We start from the raw sequence: 26287 nt of genomic DNA, 5'->3' as shown, positions 1-26287 counted from the left end.
GTCATAATCTCAGGGTTGTGAGATCAAGCACCTCATCAGACTCCACGCTGACTGTGGAGACTGTTTGGAATTCTCTCCACCTCTCCCTCTACCCCTCCCCCTGCTCTGTCACATACTCTCTCTCTCAAAAAACAAAACTGTCCCAAACTGACTTCATTAACTCTCTCCCAAGACTTGCTGGTCCTTCTACATGTCAGTAAATGGCATCAAGAGTCATTCAGTTGGCCCAGTCCAGAAACCCAGGAGGCACACTTGATTCCACTTCTCTTTGAAACTCTCATTAGTCACCAGAACCGATAAAAAATGAAACTGTCAGGAAAACAAAGGCTCTCACCAGTGCAAGGGCTTTAAGTAGCACTACTCTACATAACAGAATTCCCCGCCTCCCACCCCAACCCAACCATAACCCTATTCACCTGCACCACAAACACTCCATACCTCCACCCAATATGTATCTACCTAAATCAGTCCTTCTCAAACTATGTGTGGTTGACCTTTGTTAAATACAATACAAATAGGAGCACCTGGTTGGCTCAGTCGGTTAGGCATATGCCTTCAGCTCAGGTCATGATCCCAGGATCCTGGGATCAAACCCTACATCTGGCTCCCCTGAAAGCCTGCTTCTCTTTCTCGCTCTCTCTTCCCCACCACTCCTGTGCACGCTCTCTGTGTCAAATAAATAACTAATCTTTAGGAAAAAATACAATAAAATGAATTTCTTTAAAAACTTACAAAAATACTAGCACAATTTATTAGATTCAAATGACAAAAAAATTCCTCAAACAGCTATAAAATTTTCTAAATGCTCATTTATAACTGTTATAGTTATCTAGCCATGGACCAGAAACAAACAAAACACTAAATCAGAACACAACTGGCCTATACTCCTAACTTGCATTTCCTTCATTTGCACTGATTTGTTCACTACAATACCGTGCAGAGCAGTCTTGATCTGAACTTTAACCTAAACCAAACCTGAACCTTTCTGTCAAAGAATTACTATGCTCAAAAAAAAAAAAATTACTATGCTCTTGGCTCCTGTCTGCACTCAAAAGAACATAAACTAACACAAAGTTCTACCAGTTTTTCTCTTGCTTTATATCCCTCTCTCCATTCAGCACTAGCTCATCTATAGTTTCTCCTTAATCCTCTCATCTCAATAAATAACCTGGATGCCTTTCTCTCCTCTGAAATACCAGAATCCTCTCCTCTATTAACTTGGCCTTCTCAACACATGGTAAGCAAAAATGCAGAAAAGTTCCACAAGAAAATTTCAAAATGCCTTTATAATCAACAAAATTACTTCCACATAGAAACACTTCCCAATGGATCTAATCCAGAACAGGGGACGAAATTCAATTACAATATCAATACAGCACATCTTTGCTATGGAATAAGCCTTCTTATATGGAAATGATATTAAATACCATTAAAGTCACAATTAGCAGATCAATCCATGATTCATCTTGTAAAACAAAACAAATCCGTCATTTCTAATTTTATTTGAGCAAGAATGGAAAGAAAACAGTGAATATAATGAATCAATTAAATAAACAAATATACTTACGTGTTAGATGAAAGATTCCATCACAGGCACTGATATGAGATAAAAAGGCATTTCCCAGGCCTTGACCATTGTGAGCTCCTTTCACAAGGCCAGCGATATCCACTACATTCAGAAAGGCAGGAATTTTGCTGAAAAACAAAAGACGGTTTTATTATAAAATAGTATTAAAAACCTGTTTATTAGCCAAATTGGTTTCCAAAATATTTTACATGAAGTAATCATTTCCCTTCTAGAACAATGTTTAGAAGACTCTCAATAATGATTTGATAAATGAATACCAAAAAAATTAAATAAGAAATAATCTTTTAGGGGTGCCTGGGTGGCTCAGTGGGTTAAGCGTCTGCCTGAGGCTCAGGTCATGATCCCAGGGTCCTGCATCAGGTTCCCAGCTCAGTAGGAGGCCTGCTTCACCCTCTCCTTCCACCTGCTGCTCTTCCTGCTTGTGCTCTCTCTCTCTCACTGTCAAATAAATAAATAAAATCTTAAAAAAATAAAAAAGAAAGAAAGAAAGAATCTTTTAATACTTTAGGACTTTCTTACCTAGGAAAATGAAGGAAAGCTGTAAAGCAAAGTAGAGGTTTTTATTGTGCTTATAAAGAACTAAAACTCATACCATTAATTTTACTATGCAGTTCTGTTGGCCCACGCATATAGACACAAAAGCAATGGAGAACATTTTAAGAATATACTGATAAAAAGTAATTATTATAGGGGCGCCTGGGTGGCTCAGTGGTTAAAGCCTCTGCCTTCAGCTCAGGTCATGATCCCGGGGTCCTGGGGTCATGATCCCGGGGTCCTGGGATCAAGCCCCACATCAGGCTCTCTGCTCGGCAGGGAGCCTGCTTCCTCCTCTCTCTCTGCCTGCCTTTCTGCCTACTTGTGATCTCTGTCAAATAAATAAATAAAATCTTTAAAAAAAAAAAAAGTAATTATTATAGAATGAGCCAACATACTTTGTGACAGGCACTGGACTTAGTGATTTACACACATCATTTCAAAGTTCAAAACAACTCCATCAGGTAAGTGCTATTTATTATATCTACTTTAAAGATGAGGAAATTGAGCCTGAGAAGAATTAAGAAATCTATTTACATTCAGGGGATTACTCAACTAGTGGTGACAAAACTGGGATTCAAACACAGGATATCTGGATTTGCATTTAATCATCATGTAGGTTATATAGACCAAAAAAATGCACGTAATGATGTGAACCAGTTACAGCATAGCAATAAAAATAGAGGTACATATAAAATAACCTTTGCTTTGCTCAAAATAAAGGCATAGTTAATACAAGTTAGAAACCAAGTTAGGAAAACCAGTTGGCCATATAAATATGAAGATTAAAGGACAGTTGACCCTTGAACAACACAAGAGAAAATCCACATATAACTGTTGACTCCTCCAAAAAAACTTAACTACTCATAGCTTACTACTGACTAGAAGCCTTACCAATAACATAAACAGTTCATTAAAATGTATGTATATATGTTATATACATATAAAAATAAAGTAAGCAAGGAAAAGAAAATGTTATTAAGAAAAATCATAAGAAAGAAAAAATAAATTTACAGTACTGCACTGTAAAAAAATGTGTGTTTAAGTGGACCTGCACAGTTCAAACCCATGCTGTTCAAGGGTCAATTGTACTATGAATTATCATTTTTTTTTATTTGCTTAACCACAAAGAGGCCAAATTATGTTACAGAAAAAATGAAGATGGGTTCCCATCCAATATTTTTATTTCCACAAAAGCATTTAATCAATGTTCATTAGCAAAGGAAAGGGGAAATTTTGAAAAATTAATTCCCTCACTGCCTAAAATTTCAACAAATTTGACGTCAAAGGGCTTTACAATTGTTGTTCTCTTCAGGTCTCTGAAAAAGCTTGGCAATGTCACATGACCACACAGTCTAGTGGTAACAAGGGCCCACTTCTAAAGAGTCGGGGTGGGGAGAAAAGGCAGCACAATAGCCGGGGCCTGTACAAGGCATCTCAGCCAGGGAGCCATCTAGTAGTAGTAGCTGGGAACTAAACCAGCAGTGTCCAAATCAGCCAACAAGACAGCAGGGTCAAGAGATTGGCAACATAAAATGGAACTAAACAAATAAGCACATTCATGGGACAACTGGAGAAATATAAATGGAATCTATGAATGAGATAATAACACTACATCAATGTTAATATCCTGATTTTGGTGGTTTACTGTGGTAATGAAAGAGAATTCTGGGGGCACATAGGAGGCTCAGGCAGTTACGCATCCAACTCTTGGTTTCAGCTCAGGCCATAATCCCAGAGTCCTGGGCTCCGCATCAGGCTCCCCACTGTGGAGCTCCCTGTTTCTCCCTCTCCTTCTGCCCCTGCCCCTGCTCATGTGCTCTCTCTCACTCTTCCTCTCTCTGAAATAAATAAAATCTTTAAAAAGTAAGAACAAGAATGTCTGTAGTTAGTAAACAAATTTAAGAATTGAAATGCAATGTGACATCATGTCTGCATCGTTCTCTAAGGTTCAAAGAAATTTGGTTTCAAAGCATTCCATGGGTAATTTTACATCTTTTTATATAAATTTCAAATAATTTAGAAATAAAAAAAGGTTTCAAAAAGAAAACAGAAGCCAGTTTAAGGAGCCAATTTCAAGAATATAACTTGAACCATTTCCAATGACTGACATATCATAACCAATTGAGCAACACTTCCATGAACAAACACATGAATGAATAAATGAAGACAAGAAAGCTCTTCCTTACAGTAGGCAGTCAACAAATAGTAAGAAGAAATGAGGAAATTACAAAATCACCATGTGGCAATCATCAATGTAATAATTAATTCGTCAAAAAAATCAGTGGATGCTCACACTGATGGACGAGAGTAGAAAAAGTGAATAAATTTGGTATATATTTTGTGGTTAGAACTCTTAAGAATTGGGATGCCTGGGTAGCTCAGTTGGTTAAGCATCTGCCTTTGGCTCAGGTTATGATCCCAAGGTCCTAGGATCGAGTCCTGCATTGGGCTCCTTACTCAAGGGGTAGCCTTCTCCCTCTGTCTGCCATTCCCCCTGCTTATGCTTTCTCTCTCTCTGACAAATAAATAAAATCTTTCGGGGGGGGGGGAAGAACCCATAAGAATTTTTGATAGATTGGATACAGGGGTGAGGAAAGAGAAGAATCAAAAATAAATCTTGGACTTGGACTTGACTTGAGGAACTGAGGAAACAGCAGTGCTATTTATTGAATTATGAAAGTTCTGAAGAACAAACTTGGCACAAGGGAGAATGAAATGAAGAGGTCCATTTTGGACATGTCAAGTCTGAGGCACCTATTTAGTCATCCAAGTGTCAATGTCAAGAAGGTAATTAAGATATGTCTGTAGATCAGCAGACTTTAAGAAAAGAGACTGAAACTTGGGATTCATCAGCACATTTCAAATAGTGAGAAACTAAAGACAAACTAAACTCTCAAAAATGGGGAAATAAACTGTACATCCATATAATATGGTATTAAAGTTATATTAGAAATTATTACTTAAATCTGTATTTTTTTAATCTAGAAAAAACATCAGTAATAGCTCAAGTAAAAATATATTCTAATTTTTGTAAGTATTGTGTAAACCTTCAGGAAAAAATATGGAAGGATATACCTCCAAAGTACTTATTCCTGTGCTATCAAGGTATAGGTGGTTTCTATTCTTGTCTTTATACATTTCCATCCTGTCCGAACTTCTACAATGAACCTGTATTATTTTATTTTTTCTAATTAAAGATATAATACATGCTTGTTACAAAAACTTCAAACAATACAGACTACAGTAAGGTAAAATTTTTTTAATAATAAATAATAAATAAATGAAAAAAAGTAAAAACCACCTAAAATTTCCACTACCCAAAGATAACTGTGCAACAGTTTCATACATTTTCCTATGAATATACATGTACATATATAATTTTACAAGCATGAAACAATATAAATACAGGCTACTGACTCCCTCACCTTCATACTCCCTTGAAAAAAATAACTGCAATGTTAATAGCCAGATATATCCTTTCTCATCTTTCTCTACGCTCTCTACATTACAATCGCCCATAACACTTTAATTTTGGAGAAAAAAACACTCTGTGTGATTTTTCTTAAGTAAACTATGCCACACATGGGCCTCAAACTCACCAAGATCTGACCCAAGATCAGCAGACGCATCTTCTACCAACTAAGCCACCCAGGCAACCCCCTCTGTGATGGTAAATATGTCACTTACATATTTTTACTCAGTCTACATAAGGTCAACAAATAAACAACGGCATAAAGATTTTCCTACCTTGCTGGTTTGTGGTACTGGCAAAGAAAGTCAAACCTTTCATCTGGCACAGGTACTCTGCTCTCATTAGGATCAATAGTGCAGAAGGGGAAGTTTTCTGCGGAAGCCTGACTATTGGTTAATACATTGAAGAAGGTAGATTTCCTAAAATAAACAAAAACAATTTCAATCAATTCTTAGGTTAACACTGAGAAAAACTTATCTCATTTTCATTTCAATGCTCAAAGAAGACCCATGATAATTTTAAAAGCAATCTGGGAAGGGAAGGTGGAGAATAACAGAAATGAATGAAATTTACTAACAGAAACAAACTTTTTTACTAACGGAAAAGAATGAAATTTACAACAATACGGCTCATGATTTATAATCAGGTTATGTTCCTGTCTCAGTCTATTTGAAATTTGAAAAGCACTTTCCCGAAGAATCTTTGTTATAAGTAATAACTAGTTTCACACACTATAAAAAGTATTTTACTCCTAAAGTACCTGGTAGTAGCAGTACCACTTCACCATATCTAAAATAATCTTCTTTAGCATAAACGTACAGAGTTGTGCATCTAGTTAGGTCAACCACTTTCCAAGCATGCTGAATTGGGAAATAGATGCCAATTATCTAATAGGAAATGGGAAGCTGGAGCTCAGACTCCCTAACTAATTGTTAATAATACAGATTACTGTTAAATCTGGAGTAATGAACTGTGAATTATGAAAAATCAAAATGTGGGAACACCTGGGTGGCTCAGTTGGTTAAGTATCTGCCTTTGGCTCAGGTCACGATCCCAGGGTCCTGGGATCAAGTCCTGCATGGGCTCCTTGCTCAGCAGGGAACCTGTTTCTCCCTCTGCCTGCTGCTTCCCTCCTTGTGCTCTCTCTCTCTCTCTCTCTCTCTCTGACAAATAAATAAATAAATAAAAGCTTAAAAATTTATTAAAAGAAAAAGCAAAGGTATAATAAATAAAATAAAAACAAGGTACAATAAGTTGAGAAAAAAATCTATTAGTAATAAATTGTCAAGGTGCCTGGGTGGCTCAGTAGGTTAGAGCATCTATCTTCAGCTCAAGTCATGATCCCAGGGTCCTGGGATGGAGCCGAGTCTAGCTCCCTGCTCAGCAAAGAGTCTGCTTCTCTCTCTCCTCCCTGCTTGTGCTCTCTTTCTCTCACCATCTCTGGCTCTCTCTCAAATAAATAAATATTTAAAATAATAATAGTAATAATAATAAATTGTTGTTAATGTTCTAATTATTTGATTCTTATCAGGTAATACATGCTCAGAGAATGCCAACTCATATTAACACTAGCTACACTTTTCTTTTTTTCTTTCTTTTTTTTTAAAGTAGGCTCCACACTAAGTATGGAACCCACTGCAGGGCTTGAACTGACAACCTTGAGATCAAGACCTGAACTGAGCTCAAGAGTCGGATGCTTAACCAACTGAGCCACCCAGGCACCCACAGCTAAATTTCTAAAATATGATCATTACAGTGCCAAAAATCATGAGTAAAATCCGAAACAAAATGGGATTTTTAAAGATTTGTTGATCTGTTCTGTACTATTTTCTTTCTTTTTTTTTTTTTTTTAAGATTTTTATTTATTTATTTGTCATAGAGAGAGAAGCGAGAGCAATCATAGGCAGACAGAGTGGCAGGCAGAGGCAGAGGGAGAAGCAGGCTCCCCGCCAAGCAAGGAGCCCGATGTGGGACTCGATCCCAGGACGCTGGGATCATGACCTGAGCCGAAGGCAGCAGCTTAACCCACTGAGCCACCCAGGCGTCCCTGTTCTGTACTATTTTCCAATTCCATCATTAATATGGACAGCAGAGAATTCACGATAGTGAATTTTCTTGCTCCAAAAATAGAACTATGCACACATGTGGACATAAAATGAAAATTACTGTTACATATTCTTTTTTTTTCACCTTTACATATTCTTTTTAAACTGGAGGAACTGAGGAAGTACCTAAGGATTATGTGGGAATTATAAAGGTGGTACTTGCTAACTCTAGCTAGACCTAATTATGTAAAAATGTCTGCATATGAACCAAATTTGATAATGAAAGAAAATTCAAAAAAGTACAACGGTTATGTCAGGATGGTAGAATTATAAATAATTATTATTCTCCCTTTTTCAAAGATTTTATTTATTTGTCAGAGAGAGACAGAGAAAGCGCTCAAGAGTGTGTGTTCACAAGCAGGGGGAGTAGCAGAGGGAAAGAAAGTAGGCTCCCTGCTGAGCAAAGAGCCCATACCGAAGGATGGGCTGCAGGATATAGGAGTGGGGACTGGATCCTAGAACCCTGGGATCATGACCAGAGCTAAAGGTAGCCACTTAACTGACAGAGCCATCCAGATGTCCCTCCCTCTTTTTCAGACAACTTTTTAAGATAAAAATGTCTATTAAGGCCATCTGGGTGGCTTAGTCATTAAGCGGCTGCCTTCAGCTCAGGTCATGATCCCAGGGTCCTGGGATAGAGGCCCACATTGGGCTCCCTGCTAGGCGGGAAGCCTGCTTCTCCCTCTCCCACTCCCCCTGCTTGTGTTCCTTCTCTCTGTCAAATAAATAAATAAAATCTTTTTTTTTAAATGTCTATTAAGATGTAACCTAAGCCCATAGGAAGAAATTTACACTTACTACAATTAGCTCATCTGATTGAACTTTTTAACCAAAGAAGTAACCCCTTTAAAAAACAAAATAAAACAAAACAAAAAAATCTGTGAGACCCTTATAAGAGAGTTATGAACAAAAGGTAACAGTCAAGGCTTATTTAAATACTACTGGTGAAAGTATATTTTGGCAACAAGACACCTTTAACTTGTACCTGTCTATAGTTCTTTAAATATTATTCTCATATCACATTCAGACTAAACATTTTTGAATAAAGAAGAAATGTTTACTAAAATAGCCACTTAAATCATTACTGGTTACTTAGAGCACCACTCGCCAAATCAGTAGCCTTTAAATGCCTACCGATAAAAGAATTAGTAAGAACGTAAAGACATGCATTACCAGCCCTCTTTCCAGCCTGGTATAAGGACCAGTATTTTGAAAATATCTCACATGTTGATGTTAAGTCGTGTTTTAGACCAAGAGGCTAGATTAAGACTCAGCCAACAATCCACTAAGTAATACTGACTGCTGTAGAATTTATACCGGCAATTTCTGTGAGTCTGGTAACAATCCCAGAACTGCAGGAATGAAAAAAAAAAAAAGTAGTAACTTCTTTGTAATTAAGATTTTATTTTAAAGTGATCTGTACACTCAATGTGGGGCTCAAACTCACAACACTGAGATCAAGAGTTGTATGCTCTTTCGACTAGGCCAGTCAGGTGCCCCGAAATCACTACTTTCTGTAAAGCTAGCTTTAAATTTCAATCTTGTTATGATAAATGTTACAGCACTTAATTTAAAATAATCTGTATATTTATAAAGTTCTTCTGTGTATTTATAAAGTTCTAGTCCACCTACTTCCAAAAAGATTCTGAAGCTAAATACAATTTTTAAAATTAATACATATAAGGCAGATGATTTTTTAAAAAGAGAACTCACATTAAGATTATGATCTTTAAAAAAAAGTATTATAATCTTTAAATACCATGTCCATTAACAATAACCAGGACGGGCACCTGGGTGGCTTAGTCTGATAAGCATCCATCTTCAGCTCAGGTCATGATCTCAGGGTTCTGGGACCCAGCTCTGCATCAGGATCCCTGCTCATCAGGAAACCTGCTTCTCCCTCTCCCTCTTCCTGCCTCCAGCTCATGTTCTCTCTCACTATCTCTCTCTTTCTCTCTCTCTCTAATAAATGAACAAAAAATAAAATAAAATAACCAAAACTTCTTGGAGAAATGGCTGGTTCCAGGTCTGGGACTAGAAATATGCAAGGTAAGTCTCAATTTTTCCCACATAAAAGAAGGAAGCTATTAAAGAAAATAATCAAAAGGATTCTGAAGCCAACTTGAATAGCCAAATATAGATCAATCTGGGCATCAATAAAAACGGCTATGATAACTGTAACAAATCAAGTAACTTTATATCCTTGAGTTGTCAATAATCCTCAATAAAACAAAACCAAAAGAAACCCTCTCTGGCCACCTTTTGAGGATGCTAGGATGACTGATTCTTTTAAAGATTAAGTAAAGCACTTATTTCCTATATGGACTGTACTTTTACAGTAATAAAGAGTTGATTAAGAAGAGATTTTCTTTTGGACATATTCTAGCCAATAAATGAGGAAAAAATAAGAAACTCAGAATACTACCATTTTGCAACCCCCAAGAAATTAATGGAGCTCGGTAATGATCACCAATGACAGTAATACTGCAAAAAGAAAAATAAAATAAAAAACATAGTGCCTCCTAGCAGAAGAAAAGTATATACAACATCTTTCAAGTATTAACATAAAAATTATCTATCAAAAATTATCTGATACTAGGGACGCCTGGGTGGCTCAGCAGGTTAAAGCCTCTGCCTTCAGCTCAGGTCATGATCCCAGGGTTCTGGGATTAAGCCCTGCATCTGAACCTCTGCTCAGCAGGGAGTCTGCTTCCTTCTCTCTCTCTGTGCCTCCCTCTCCACCTATTTGTGATCTCTGCCAAATAAATAAATAAAAATCTTTAAAAGGAATTATCTAATACTAATCCAAACAAACTTTTGGCTATTACTACCACTTAATAGGAAATACGGACGAAAGAAGAATATATTAAAGGACACCACAGAGAAACAACCAACAGAATTCAGACTTTGGAAAATTCTAGAAGACAAACAACCAGATGTCTTCAATAAGTCAATTTTGAGAAGGCAGAAATTCTATTTCTGGGTGAGATGCACACTCACAACAGACTAGAACTCTCAACCAGAACTAGAAAAGTCATGTAAATGCAGAATACAGAAAACATCTGTTTGAAGGGGTTAGAAATCTACAAATACGTGGGGGGGTTGGGGGGTAGAAAGGGAAGGAAACGGGGCGCCTGGGTGGCTCAGTGGGTTAAAGCCTCTGCCTTCGGTTCAGGTGGTGATCCCAGGGTCCTGGGATGGAGCCCCACACCTCCTCTCTCTCTGCCTGCCTCTCTGCCTACCTGTGATCTCTGTCTGTCAAATAAATAAATAAAATCTTTAAAAAAAAAAAAAAAAAAGAAAGGGAAGGAGACAAACCACGAGAGACTCTTATCTCACAAAACAAACTGAGGGTTGCAGGGGAGAGGGGGTGTTAGGGAGAGGGTGGTGGGGTTATGGACATTGGGGAGGGTACCTGTACCCCTGGGGCTAATAATACATTATATGTTTATAAAAAATTTTTTTAAAAAAGAAAGAAATCTGGAAATGGAAAAAAATCTTAAAGAAGTGATCTGATCACTTTCACCCTGAGAACATTTGCCCGTTCAGGAAAGAGGAAGGAGGCCAAGAATTCAGGCTTTACACTCATGGAAAGCTAATGCTGGAGGGCAGAGAACCCAGCAAAGCCCCCAGAGGAGTCTTAAATCTCAAGAACATGATCAGTTTTCACCTGAGAATATTTCTCCCCAGAAAGAAAGCCACAAAGTGTGCTGAAACAAATGGTGACATAAATTGACCCACTCCCTTATACCTTACTTCCCTCCACACAAAAAAATAAATTGGTTGCCAGAATAACCCATCAGTCCTTATTGATCCAAAATTTAACTAAAATAATTTATACCTGCAATGAAAATACTACAAAGTAATGTTACAAAAAAGTACTAAAGTAAAATGTGAATGTATTAATTAATCCAAACACGTATAGAACACTTGCGCCTTTTGGGGGGGACAATTATATTTTTTAGTATTGTAGTTTAAAAATTGCTCATTGTTATTATTATAGTCATAGTAATTATAACATAAAAAGGCCAGAGAGGATCTATGGGCTTGTTTTCAAATTTATGGCTATCATTAAGATAGTATTTTTGACTGCCTATCTTAACAAAAATATTTTATACTAAAGGAAAAATGTTATCCCTTAAAACAGAGAAAAACACAGTAAAAGAAAGCCCCATTATCTTTTAGACTGAAAAAAATCTTACGTACAGCCAAACTAAACTTGGAAGACAATCTCCATTTACACAAAATGTCTCATCTTGGCCATGGATTTTAAATTTCATAAAGTCCAAGTCATTTGTACCTTTCAAGAGTTATAAGTATAAAAAAGTAAAATGAAATAAACAAGAAAAGGAAATGTCTAAGGATTATTACTATAGGCTTCAGTGGCAAGTTAAGACATTTGATCTACTTAAATCTATTAAAGGAAAGCCTTGTGAATTTAAAAGTTTTGGCTTACATCTAGACTGTGAAAGCCCATAAGGCTTTTTTTGAAATGAGGATTTTACACACATACACACCCAGAAACACAGACATATAAATGTTATTATTAAAACTTCAAAATAGGAGGGCACCTGGGTGGCTCAGTTGGTTAAGTTTCTGCCTTCGGCTCAGTCATGATCCCAGCATCCTGAGATCCAGCCTCACACCTAGCTCCTTGCTCAGCGGGGAGCTTGCTTCTCCCTCTTCATCTGCCTGCCATTTCCCCCTACTTGTGCTCTCTCTCTCTCTGTTAAATAAAATTTTTAAAATCTTTAAAAAGAAAAAAAAGCTTCAAAATAGGAGAAAAATTCAAAATTGTAAGAATTTTTCTTATGCAACAATGGGCTTACATAAATATTATTTCAACAATGATCACACTACAAAGAAAAAAGTGACTACACTTAATGACTGCCCCCTCCATTTAGGATCTAAATATTTTTGAAATTACATATTTTACTGTAATAAGTAAACCTGATTGAAAAGATGTTTTATCTAGAACCTTATGCAAAATCACAACATGTATTGGGAAGTCAGGATGCCAATGCAAATTCCCACAGCATTCTGAATTAACCATTTATAAAACAAACATCTGAAACATGGAAAAAAGTAGAATGTTCTTTCACTAAACTGTTAAAAAGAAAAAAGTATCTATCTGTTAGACAAAAGAAATAAACAGGGATAACAGAAATGAATATCAATGTGTGTATACATGGGTTAGTATAACCACATATATTTCCTAACTCTATCAGGTGAGAGAGCCTAAAAGCAATTAATACTCTAGTATCAAAAATCATACCTAGAGTCAGATATTAGTTTCTAAATACCACTCTCCAATAGAAACCAGGGCCCCCTGGAAACAAGGCTAGTACAGGAAAAAAAAAAAAAAATAGGAGCCTAAAATATCTTACAGTGTCATAGAGGAAGTGCTTTAAAAAAAAAAAACAAAGAGGGGTGCCTGGGTGGCTCAGTGGATTAGACATCTGCCTTTGGTTCAGGTCATGATCTTGGGGTCCTGGGATCAAGCCCCACATCGGGCTCCTGGCTCAGCTGAGAGCCTGCTTCTCCCTCTGCCTGCCCCTTCCCCTGCTTGGGCTCTCTCTATCTTTGACAAATAGATAAATTAGATCTAGGAAGAAAGAAAGGAAGAAAGAAAGAAAAAAGAGAAAAGAAAAGAGAACAAAAGGGGTACCCAGGTGGTTCAGTGGGTTAAGCATCTGCCTTTGGTTCAGGTCATGATCCTGGAGTCCCTGGCATGATCCTGGAGTTCAGGGCTCAAGCTCCCTGCTGGGCTCCCTACTCAGCAGGGAGTCTGCTTCTGCCTTTCCCTCTGTCCCTCCTCCCGCCCCCCCAAGCATACTCTCTCTCTCAAATAAATAAATTAAAATCTTTTTTAAAAATTATTTATTTGAGAGAGAGCAAACACACCCATGCGTGGGGGGAGAGTGGTGGAGGGAGAGAGTGAGAATCCCCAAGTGGACTCCACACTGAGTATGGAGCCCAACATGTGGTCAATCCAACAACCCTGAGATCATGACCTGAGCGGAAATCAAGAGTTGTTACTCAACCAACTGAGCCACCCAGATGCCCCCCGTCAGGGAAACTTAAAAAAGAAACAGGATATTTGAATAGCCTCAAATTATCTTTCCCTTATAATATTAACTAATTACTGTGGATGGTTTTAACAAATGTCCACAAATTTTCTGATACTCCTTCCTTCTGGAGGTGGAGCTTCATTCCCTAATTCTTGAGTAATAAGTTGTGTTGATATCATACACCCCTTAATATGATGCTATGAGGATATTTCACCTCCATGGTATTCTTCCCAAAAGTCCATGCATGATTTCTGGTATCAAAACATATTACAAAGCTACAGTAATAAAAAGTGTGGAACTAACAAAGACACAGACACCAGTGGAATAGAACAGAGAGTTCAGAAATAAACCCTCACATATATAGTTGAATGATCTTCAACTAGAGTGCCAAGACCAGAAAATGGGGAAAAGACTATATCTTCAACAAATGGTGTTGAGAAAACTGGACAGCCATATGCAAAAGGATAAAATTGGATCCCCACCATATAAAAAAATTAACTCAAAATGGATTAAGGACCTAAATGTAGGACCTAAAACTCTAACAGTCCTAGAAGAAAACATAAGAAGGAAACAACAGAGTGAAAAGAAAACTTATAAAATGGGAGAAAATTGCAAATCATATGTCCAATAAGGGATTAATATCCAGATATTAGAATAAAAAACTCCTATAACTCAACAAAAGTAACCTTTAAAAGTTACACACCTGGACAAATGACCTGCATAAGCATTTCTCTAAAGAGGATAAACAAATGGTCAATAAGCAACTGAAAAGATGCTCAACATCACTAATTATCAGGGAAATGCAAATCAATAGCACAATAAGATATCACTTCACAGCTATTAGGATGGTTACCATCCAAAAAACAGAAAATAACAAGTGTTGGGGCAGAATGTAGAGAAACTAGAACTCTAGTACATTACTGATGGAATATAAAATGGTACAGCCACCATGGAAAACAGTAAGGAAGTTTCTCAAAACTCTAAAAGTAGAATATCATATGATTCAAAAACCCTTATTTCAGGGTATTTATACAAAATTAAAAATAGGATCTCAAAGAGATATTTATAATCCATATTTGTTGCAGCATCATTCACAATAGCCAAGAGGTGGAAGCAACCCAAAGACAAATCTGTTGTCTATCAACAGATGTATGGATAAAGAAAATGCAGTATATACACAGAACAGCATACTACTTGGCCTTCAAAAGGGAAATCCTGCCACATACTAAAACACAGATAAAATTTGAGAATGTTTTCCCCATGCTCAGCGCTAAGTGAAATAAACCAGGACAAATACCGTATGATTCCACTTACATGGGATACTGACTCCTGTCAAAGTCATGTAAACAGAAAGGAGAATGGTGGTTGACAGGGGCTAGGAAGAGGGAAAAATGGAAAATTGTTCAATGGGTACAGAGTTCCAGATCTGCAAGATGAAAAAGTTCTAGAGATGTATTACCTAACAATGAGAATACAGTTAATACTACTCAACTGTACCCTTAAGAATGTTTAAAGGGTAACTTATATTGTGTTTCATACCATAATTTTTTTTAAAAGTTCACAGCAGGAAAAAAACATTAAATCTAAATTGACATTACACAAAATACCTACATCCATACATTACAAAAATAAAATTTTCCATGACCTTTAAAAGATCTGTACTAGAAAAAAGGACATTAATGGGAAACTTGGTGAAAGCTAAATAAAGTCTACAATAGTAAGCAAGTAAATGAGCAAAAAATAAACCTATCTGAAATTATGTTGTAACACAACAACAGAGATGAGAATTCTAAATAAAGAAAAAAACACTGAAATTTAAAAGATTTAAGAAAAAGTCATCTATCAAATACTTTTAAGGGACCCAATTACTGCTGAAATAATAACAGGAAAGACTGAAAAGGAGAGCAGACCTGTCATCCAAAAGATTATTCAAAACACGTTAAAAAAGAGAAAGCAAATAATTCCCAAATCACAAATTTCCATGAAAGAGCAGGCACAATGGAACGTTGACAAGCGTACAATAAGACTGAAGTTCATTTAAAATGGTACTGGGGAGTTTTGCTTTCCCTTCTACTATGGGATTGCCCACAGAACAGGGAGGGAGATCGAACAGAACCTGGCAGTCATACCATGTGAAAGAGACGGAGATGAGAGTTCGAGGAGGCCAAACCAGCTAGAATTTACAGGGCAGTGTAATGGAAAGAAGGAGCTACACAAAGGGAGGGCTCTGGAGATCAGCAAAAGGTGTCCTCAAGACTATGGCAAGTAATGATTTGTACATGAGAAAATTCAGTCTCCAAAAGGCCAGGAGGAAAAAAAAAAAAAAAAACACTCAAAAGAAACAGTGAACAATCTCAGGCTCACACAGAGCTTGGAAGAGTTCACAGTCCTACCAGCCAGAGTAGAGAGACCATAAAATATAAGGGAACTTGGGTAGAGTCCTCAAAAGAATCGAATCTTATATATGGACAAAAACTATTTCAATTCATCATAAGAAAACATACTAGGGCACCTCAAAATAATTAAAATGATACACAAATAACTAAATGCCAGAACAAAGTCCAACACTCTCTAAAGGAATACTTTAAAATGCAGCACTCAACATAAAATCCAATGTCTGGAATCCCATAAAAACTACAAGGCATGCAAAGAAGCAGGTAAATATACACCAAAATCAGGATAAAAGCCAATAAATACCAACAAATCAGGTTATGATAGAGAAAACAGAATTAGCAGATAAGACCCTAAAGTAAGTGTTATAAATCTCTTTAGAACTTTCTTAAGGACATAAAGGGAAATATAAAGACAATGAGGACTGAAATGAAAGCTATAAAAACTATGCAGACAGAACTATTGTACGAAAAATACAACATCTGAAATAAAATGATATTGAAAAACACACTGAATATGATTAGCTGCAGATTAGACACTGCAGAAAAAAAGATCAATGAACATGAAGTAAGAGCAAAAGAAACGATCAAATGAAGCACAGTGGAAAAAAAGAAAAGATTGGAGGGAAAAAACCAGAGCCTCGGTGGAATACTATCTAGATAACTAGCACACTTAAAATATAGTCCCCAACGGAGAGAAAGGGGAGGAGGGATGGGAGAATTTGAAGAAATACTGGCCAAATATTTTACAAATATAATGAATATCACAAACTCACAAACCTAAAATCTCAACAAACACCAAGCAAAAGAGGTGAAAGGAAAACCATACCAAAGCACAAAATAATCAAATTGCTGAATACCCAGTAGTAGAGAAAATTTTAAAAGCAACTAAAGAAAAAAAACAAGACATTACGTACAGAAAAACCAAGATTAAGAATGACAACAGTATTCTCATTGGAAAGCTAGAAGAAAATGGAAGATAACTTCGAAATGCCAAAAGAAACTGTCCATGGAATCCTCCCCAGTGAAAATCTTTAAAAAATGAATGTATAATAGCCACATGAAAAGATGCTCAACATTGTTAGGCATCAAGGAAATGCAATTTAAAACCACAATAAAATACACTTCACACCTTGGCTGTAACAAAAAAGATAATAACAAGTATTGGTGGGAATGTGAAGAAACTGGAACTCACATACACTGCTGGTGGGAATATAAAATGGCAGAGCCGCTTTGGAAAACAGTTCTGCAGTTCCTCAAATAGTTAAACGTAGATTCACCACACATGCCAGAAATTTCACTGCTAAGTATACCAGAAAGATTGATACACAAAATTTTGTGTATACAAATTGATGTATTTTATGTATTCCAAGGCTAGAGCAGAGAAAATACAAATAGCCTAGAACATACTGTGGTACAAAAAAGTAGAAAGTACTCAGAATACAGAGAATATACCAAAGGAATATGAGTGAACAGGAAGCCTCCTGAAGGCCAAATATGGGCAATTTGAACAACAAAATAAGTAATAATAGTAACAGAATATAACCAACAGAATAAACTAAGAATCCAATCCTGATCTAAACAAATTATAATCAAATACATGAAAAATGGGGAGCTCTTTTTTTTTTCTTTCTTTTCTTAAGATTTTATTTATTTAACAGAGCATAAGCGGTTGGAGCGGCAAAGGGAGAGGGAGAAGAAGACACCCCTCTGACAGGGGTGTGGGGCTCGATCTCAGGACCCTCATGACCTGAGCCAAAAGCAGATGCCCAACTGACTGAGACACCCAGATACCCTGGGGAGCTTTTTTTTTTTTTTTTAAAGATTTTATTTATTTATCTATCTGTCAGAGAGAAAGAGCGCGCGCACAACCGAGCGCATGCACACAAGTAGGCAGAGTGGCAGGCAGAGGTGGAGAGAGAAGCAGGCTCCCTGCCAAGCAAGGAGCCCAAAGCAGGACTTGATCCCAGGACCCAGGGATCATAACCTGAGCCAAAGGCAGCAGCTTAACCGATTAAGCCACCCAGGTGTCCCCCTGGAGAGCTATTTTTTACAACAGAATTCTAGCCAATAGAATTCTATTATTCCTTCTATAAATTGTTCCCACTATAAATGTAATACAAAAAATGTAAACTTTAAAATCACCTTTTGGTAAACACCACAATAACTATTTCAAGCAAGAATCATTAATACATGCCAAAATTTGGGACAAACATATGAGAAAATACTATTTACAGAACTTCAAAGTATCTTCCACAAGATATTTATTAATTGCAGTGGGAAATATAGTAACCCTTACAGGGAAGAAATATGTCAGACACCTCCACAGACAACTGACCGAAGTTAACATCACTAGTAATGGGACAAATCAACACCATATGCTTCCTGACATGATGTACTAATTAGTACATGTCACTTCTGTACCCTAAAATGCATAACCTAAATTTAATCAAAAGAAAACATTCAACAGGGTGCTTGGGTGGCTCAGTGGATTAAGCCTCTGCCTTTGGCTCAGGTCATGATCTCAGGGTCCTCGGATCGAGACCCACATCGGGCTCTCTGCTAAGCAGGGAGCCTGCTTCCTCCTCTCTCTCTCTGCCTGCCTCTCTGCCTACTTGTGATCTCTCTCTCTCGGTCAAATAAATAAATAAACTCTTTTAGAAAAGAAAAGAGAAGAGATTTGACAAGCCCATCTCACACAATAATTATAGCAACCAAAAGAGCTATCCCATCACACAGTAAAGTCGGGAATATCAAAATAGTTTCTCAAACAAAGGCAATTACAATGGAGCAAAGATAGCCTTTTTAAGATACAGTGCTGGAACAAGTGGCCATCCACATTCAATAAACAAAAACAAAAAAATCTAGGTATAGACCTTACACCCTTCAAAAATAACTGAAAATGGATCACAGACCTAAACATAAAAAGCAAAACTACAAAACTTCTAAAAAATAGGAGAAAACCTAGATGACTTTGGGCATGGTGATGACTTTGCAGATACCACACCACAGGTTTGAGCCATAAATAGACAAGCTGGACTTCACTGAAATTAAAAACTTCTTTTTTTTATAAAGATTTTATTCATTTATTTAAGAGCGAGAGAGAGAGCATGAGCAGGAGGAGGGGTAGAGGGAGAGAGACAAGTAGACTACCCGCTGAGCACCGAGCCAGATGCAGGGCTGGATCCCAGGACCCGGAGATCTTGACCCAAGCCAAAGGCAGACACTTAACCAACCCAGCCACCCAGATGCCCCTGAAATTAAAAATTTCCACTCTGTGAAAGACAATGTCAAGAAAATGAGAAGACAAGCCACAAATTGGGAGAAAATATTTGCAAAAGACATACCTGATAAAGAACCATTATCCAAAATATACAAAGAACACTTAAAACTCCACAGTATAAAAACAAACAGAGGCATCTGGTTGGCTCACTCAGTTAAGCATCTGCCTTCAGCTCAGGTCATAATCCCAGAATCATGGGGCTCCCTACTCTGCGAGGAGCCTGCTTCTCCCTCTTTCCCCCTCCCCTCTTGCTATCTCTCTCTCAATTAAATAAACAAAATCTTAAAAAAAAGACTTTTAAAAACAGACCAAAGATTTTAATAAATACCTCACCAAGAAGATATACAGATGGCAAACAGGTACATGAAAGATACTTTATATTATATGTCATCAGGGAAATGCAAATTAAAATAATAATGGGATACCACTATATACCTATCAGAATCCAAAATCCGGAACAGTGACAACACCAAATGGTGGTGAGGATGTGGAGCAACAGAAACTCTCATTTACTGCTGGGGAAAATCAAAATGATACAACCACTTCAGAAGTTTCTTATAAAACTAAACATACTCTTACCATATAATTCAGCAATTGTGCTCCTTGGTATTTACCAAAGGAGGTGAAAACTTATGTCCACACAAAAACCTGCACATGGATGTTTATAGCAGGTTTACCCATAACTGTCAAAACTCAGAAGCAATCCAAATAGCCTTCAATTAGTGAATGGATAAACTACAGCATATCCAGAAATGGAATATTATTCACCACTAAAAAGAAATAAACTTTTAAGCCATGAAAAAACATCAGGAAACTTCAATGCACATTACTAAGTGAAAGAAGCCAATCTGAAAAGGCTACATACTGTAAGATTCCAACTATATGACATTCTGGAAAAGGCAAAATTAAGGAGAGAGTGAAAAGATTAATGGTTGGGGGGAGGGTAGGTAAATAGGCCAAGCACAGAGCATTTTTAGGGCAATGTGAAATTCCTCTGCACCATACTATAACCATAGACACATGTCAATATGCCTTTGTCTAAACCCATGTAAGGTACAATGACAAGATTGTACTCTATGGACTTTGATAACACTGTGTCGATGCAGGTTCAACTGTAACAAATATAACACTCTGGTGGGAGAATGTTAATAATAGGGAAAGGCTGTGCATGTGTGAGGACAGGGGTATATAAGAAATCCCTCTGGTGGGGGAATAGGGTAACTGGATGATGGACATTAAGGAGGGCACCTGATGTGATGAGCACTCAGTGTTATACACAACTAATGAATTACTGAACACTACATCTGAAACTAATGATATGCTATATGTTGACTAATTGAATTTAAATTTCAAAAATTAAAAAAAAAAAAAGAAATCTCTCTGCCTTCCCCTTAATTCTGCTGTGAACCTAAAACTGTTCTAAAACAAAATCTTAAGAAAAAAAGAAAAGAAAAAAGGGTAGTTTCTGGGGCACCTGGTGGCTCAGTCAGTTAAGTCAGTATCTGACTCTTGATTTCCACTTAGGCTCGGGGTCCCGAAACAGACTCCACGATCAACAGGGAGTTTGCTTGGATTCTCTCTCTCCCTCTCTCTCTGCCCCTACTGATTCTCTTTCACTCTCTCTCTCTCTCCCCTTCCCCCAAATAAATAAATAAATCTTAAAAAAAAAAAAAAAGGACATTTCCCCCAAAAGCCTTAAGCCTCACAGCCATAACATAATAATACACGAAAGAGGAGTTAATTTATAAAAGGTCAGTGAGGTAAAAAAAAAAAAAAAATAGAGGTGCCTGGGCAGCACAGGTCATGAACTTAGGGTCCTGGCATCAAGCCCTTCCTTGGGCTCTCTGCACAGTCAATGATGAGTCTGCTTCTCCCTCTCCCTCTGAGATCTCTCTCATTTTCTGTCTCAAAAAAAATAAATAAAATCTTTAAAAATAAGTAAAAAAGCAAAACAAATCTAGAAACCAAATCTTCATATTCTTGGGTTTGGTATTGTTTCTACTTCATTAAAAGAAGCCATTAAAAGATGTGTCCTTGGGGCGCCTGGGTGGCTCAGTGGGTTGGGCCGCTGCCTTCAGCTCGGGTCATGATCTCAGGGTGCTGGGATCGAGTCCCGCATCGGGCTCTCTGCTCAGGGGGGAGCCTGCTTCCTCCTCTCTCTCTGCCTGCCTCTCTGCCTACTTGTGATCTCTCTCTGTCAAATAAATAAATAAAATCTTTAAAAAAAAAAAGAAAAGATGTGTCCTTATCATTAAGCCTACATGCTACATGGGGGGGGGGGGGATAACTATCCCATTCATAAATAATTCCTGAGGGCCTAATAAATTCCTAATAAATTTTAAGTGTTAGGGGCACCTGGGGTACCTGGGTGGCACCTGGGTTAAGCACGTGACTCTTGATTTTGGCTCAGGTCACTATCTCAACATCCTAGAATCCAGCCCTGTATTGGGCTCCCTGCTCAGCAGAAAGTGTGCTTGAGGATTCTCTCTCTCCCTCTGCCCCTTTTCTGGCTGGCATAAATAAATAAATCTTTAAAAAAAAATTCTAAGTGCTAAAAATAGAACAATAAACAAGAACAATACAATCCTTCCCTTCAAGAAATCTAAATTCTAATTGGTGGGGGGGGGCAGTTAAAAAACTGAATAAATTAGATAACACATACAAAGCAGTCAGAATAGTAACTGTCATATAGTGTTTGAAAAGTATCAGCTATTATTAGCCATATGTTACCTTTAAGTTTTTGAGTTATCAGCCTAATATATGTTAAAAAGAAAATCTTATTTGTCCAATTCTCTAAAAATCAAGACATTCTTCAGATGGTTTCTATATCAAATGTCCTTATTTTTGATCAGCAGGCCATCTTTTAAAGAACCTCCCCCGTACCTAATCTATCCCTTGTAGACCTATCCAGAGGTAGATATGTCCAGTCAGATTTCCGTACACAGAAATGTGACTCACTGGAGAGGCTGCAGGAGATAAGAAACGCTCAGTTAATATGGCTAAGCATCAAAAGGACCTATCTCTATCAGCGTTATCCTGGTTCCTGTCTTCCTAAGGTCTGCTGTACAGGTTGTCCTTTAGTTCTGTCCTTCCAGTAATTTTCTTTTTTGTGTTTTAAAACAGCCAGAAGTTGTATATCTTACAAAGAGCCATATCTGATACAGTTAAGTAATGTAAGATAACTCTACAAAAAGGAGTGTTCACAAACACAATTGCCAAAAATCAAACTAAACATTATTAAAATGAGAAAATTTTACTATTTATAAAGTATACCTTACTAAAACAGGTGGGGGAGGGGGGAGGGTGGTAGTGGGTTGGCTATTTAATTTAAAAGCATAAATAGCACAATTATACTGGATAATATATTTTCAGGTTATTTTCATATACACTGATTATATTGTGTTCTACAGCTAAAATGTTCACATAAGAAACACTTCTCAGGTTGTCTCAGTTTAAAGTAGTCCCATTTAAAGTCAGGCTACATTGACTGCAGTAATTTTAAAATAAGAGATGTTACTATCTAAAAACTGTCTTACTAGTGAAATGAAGCTCACGACATAATGATCATATCTTGCTTTCAATTTTATTGACAACACCCTACAGTACTTTGCTTAATTATTTGTTTTGCTTACATTTCCACTCTCTATTTAGTCTTACTTTACAAGCAGCCTATATCACAGCAGGAAACCCCTTCAAAATGCAAACCTCTCCAGCTCCAGGAAAGACTGAAATTAGGACAGCCACACTTGCTCATGTTTTACATCACAAGAATTTAAGAAATGCCATATTTGACCATCCCATGCCTCATTCACTAAAAAATCTCTAGGACAGGGACTTCAAGGAACACGTGAAAAAAACATGCTTATCCTACTTGCCACCAATCGAAAAGCCTAAAGCACATGCCCAAAATGTATTCATTCACCTTAGTAAATCCATAATGGATCTGTTACCATTAGTATACCCTAATAACTTTAGAGACATTTTATATTTAAAGGTTACTAAAACACATTAAAATAAAAGGTCAAAAAATGAAAAAAGTAAACTAAACATCCAAATTGCACATGTGTGGGTTATATGCTGAACTTGGCCTATATTTCCTACCACTGCCTTTATTTGCAAATAAATGATTCGTTTTAATTTTAAACATTACAAAACTCAAAGTTTTGCTCTGGTAACTTTCCGATTTAGCTACTTTATAACAGATATCCTTTTATCTAGCAACTTCCAATATTAAACTCAAAATTGTTAGTTCCTTCTCCAGTAAAAATTAAGCCATCTGATCCCTGATCTCCCAAGAATTTAATCAACTTTATAGTGGGGCTTTTAGAACTAATTCCTAAAGTATCCTACTACTGTCAGCCTAAATAGATACACCACATAGCTAGCGAGCATAAAAAAAAAATCAAATTTAAACTACTCCAATTCCGCTTAAATTCAAAACTGAGTATCTCCCTATAGTGTACCAAGCAAAGAGCTGATCTGGTTCAGCTTAATGTTTCGGTTCTCACTGCTTCTTCCTCTAGTTTAGCAAAGCAAACGAAAGAAATAATTCAAGTTTCAACACAGTATCTGTGTAGAAAACCAAAAATAAAATATGTCCAAATGAAAACCTTGTTTTGCAACATTAATATTCCAGCTTCCCAGCTTCTTTTCTTCCAAGTTTTAATTACCACATGACTTCCTTTCCTACAACAAGACCCAGAATATTTACAAGATAAAAAAAAGTAAAGCCCAACATTCACCTACCCAACATTTGGCAATCCAACAATACCAATTTTCAAGGAGGTTCCAAATCTTCCAATGATTGGGGGTGGTTTAATTCCATCACCTCCCTTTTTGGGGGGCATCTGAAATGTCAAAACATACATATAAACAAAATTTTTTATACTCCCCATTAACCAAAAGCACATTTCATCACACAAAATATATTACTGAGTAACAAATTAAGAATAAAGCATACTGTATATACCAATCCAAAACCAACACGGAGCTAAATCCAGTTTTTCAACAAAAAATGTAAAAAGTTCTATAAATAGATCCGATTCTGATAGCTGTCAAGGCAGTCACTCCTAAGAAGTCCTGGAAAGATTAATCTAAAAATATATGGCACCATAAATCAAAAGAAACTTAAAATTTAGTTGCCAATCTTCCATCCACACTGTTCACAAAACACTTTCTTCCTTAATGTGATACATGGTTACAAGACTGAAAGCATTCAGAAGCAGGAGCACAGATAAGAGATTATCCATGCTAGTACGACCAGCAAGCAAGTCACCTCCCCCAAACCATTCCGCTTATCTGGAACCTGTTCTTTCCCATCTTCCCCACAAGCACCATTCTCATACGGATGAACACACACCAGTATCAGGGTCTTTCCAACCAAGTCTCTTCCACCTTTGGCACTATACGTACAACTAGCAACCTCTAGAATCTACTACCTCCAGTTATTTACAGCCGTAGATGAATCCACTAACTCTTTCCAAATTGAAACTTTGCAGGTCCTTACTAACCTGGCTCCAAATTCCTCCGTGCAGAATTAATCCCACTTTCCTACTGCAAGCTGAACTCCCGAGGACTGCTAACCTCATGTTTTATAAACTGGGAACTAAAACTCCCTGCCGTCTGGCGCCTGCTGAACCTCCAGCGGCCACGCTGAGGCCCTGCTCACGAACTGATGTTTCAGCCTTCTGATCCCTGACCCCTAGTGCCAGGGAGCTCCCTTCTCGGGGTCTTAACTCACACCTGCTCCCAGCCAAAGGCCAGGGCCCCGAAGCATGAGGAGAACCTCTCCTGCCCTCCGGCCTCCTACAGAGGGGTGGCCGGCAGCCCTGCCAGAGCGGACCTCTACCCAACATCTCCCCCCGTGGACTGGGCCACTGGTCGTCCCGGCCTCTGCAGAAGGCTTCCCCCGGAACGTGCCGAGCTGAGGCGTGGGCCGCTCGCAGGACGCGCGGCCTAGTCCAAGAGCGCCTCATTCATCCACACACCCCATGCCGCCCGCTGCCCTCGCCCATCCCGGCCACCTGGCCCTGGCCTCACACCGGGCTCCGGGCCACGGGCTGGGGCGCCGGAGACGAGGCTGGGAGCGCGTCCCCGGGCTCCCGGAGGGACTCACTGTGCTCAGGCCGGGCGATGACACGGGGTCCCAACAGCAGCGGGAGACGGGTCCTGCCGGCAAACAGGAGGCGGGGAGGAAGGAGGAGAAAGCACAGGCCCGGCCCCTCCGCCGAGCAGCACGCACGACGGCGGCGGAGGTGGTGGCTGCGGCCGCGGCGGAACGGGCGGGCCGGGCGCCCGGCGGCACCTGCGCGCAGAGCGCGCGCCCCGCCCCGCCCCTCACTCCCGCCCTCCCCGTCCATTGGTCCGAACAGACAGGAGGCGGGAGCAAGGTGGGAGGAGCGGGCGGCGAAGGAGAGGGCGGGAGGGGGAGCCGGAGCCGGAGCCAGTCTCGCTGTCTCCCTAACTCACACACACACACACACACAGCTTTGTACCCGCTGCGCTGGCACCGGGAAGTCGCGTCTTCCGTCCAGTGAGCACGTGGAGCTCCTCCGCACCGGGTCTCCGCTTCCCTCCCGGAGCCGCCCCGCGTTGCCGCCTGCGGTCTCTCGTTGGCCTGCAGTCCCACATATCACCCGCGGGATCTCAGAGTACCCTTGGCCCGAGCGCCCGCCCGGAGACGGGTCGCCTCAGGTCTGGCGAACAGCCGCGCCAATCCTGCGGACCTCCTGGTTGCTAACCGAGTCCTCGGGAACAACGGCCCCACCCGCCATCCTTTTCCAATAACTCTTCAGCCAATCCAGTGATGTTAAACAAACTTTCTTAAAGGGGAGAAAAGGGC

The 26287-nt window shown here is 38.6% G+C and overlaps 1 protein-coding gene across 2 annotated transcripts in view; it reads right to left on the bottom strand.

The window, feature by feature from the left end:
* OLA1 (Obg like ATPase 1) overlaps positions 1–25753 on the bottom strand; it is a 175315-nt gene extending 149562 nt beyond the window's left edge. Inside the window, exons 1-4 of one of the 2 annotated variants that reach the window (XM_004774363.2) lie at positions 25562–25752; positions 24193–24293; positions 5873–6016; positions 1568–1695 (exon numbers count right to left, since the gene is read on the bottom strand). In XM_004774363.2, the coding sequence (XP_004774420.1) occupies positions 1568–1695; positions 5873–6016; positions 24193–24293 (373 nt within the window). In that variant the 5' untranslated portion in view covers positions 25562–25752. Of the gene's footprint in view, positions 1–1567; positions 1696–5872; positions 6017–24192; positions 24294–25561 lie in introns of both variants that reach the window. The other variant, XM_045066650.1, reaches the window with a different exon arrangement.
* Positions 25754–26287: the final 534 nt, after the last annotated feature.

This window comes from Mustela putorius, unplaced genomic scaffold (genome assembly GCF_011764305.1).
Source record: "Mustela putorius furo isolate JIRA1106 unplaced genomic scaffold, ASM1176430v1.1 tig00003869_pilon_pilon_pilon, whole genome shotgun sequence".
Lineage (NCBI taxonomy): Eukaryota > Metazoa > Chordata > Mammalia > Carnivora > Mustelidae > Mustela > Mustela putorius.
Note: the sequence above shows the minus strand (reverse complement) of the source record. Positions and strands in the feature narration are given on the sequence as shown.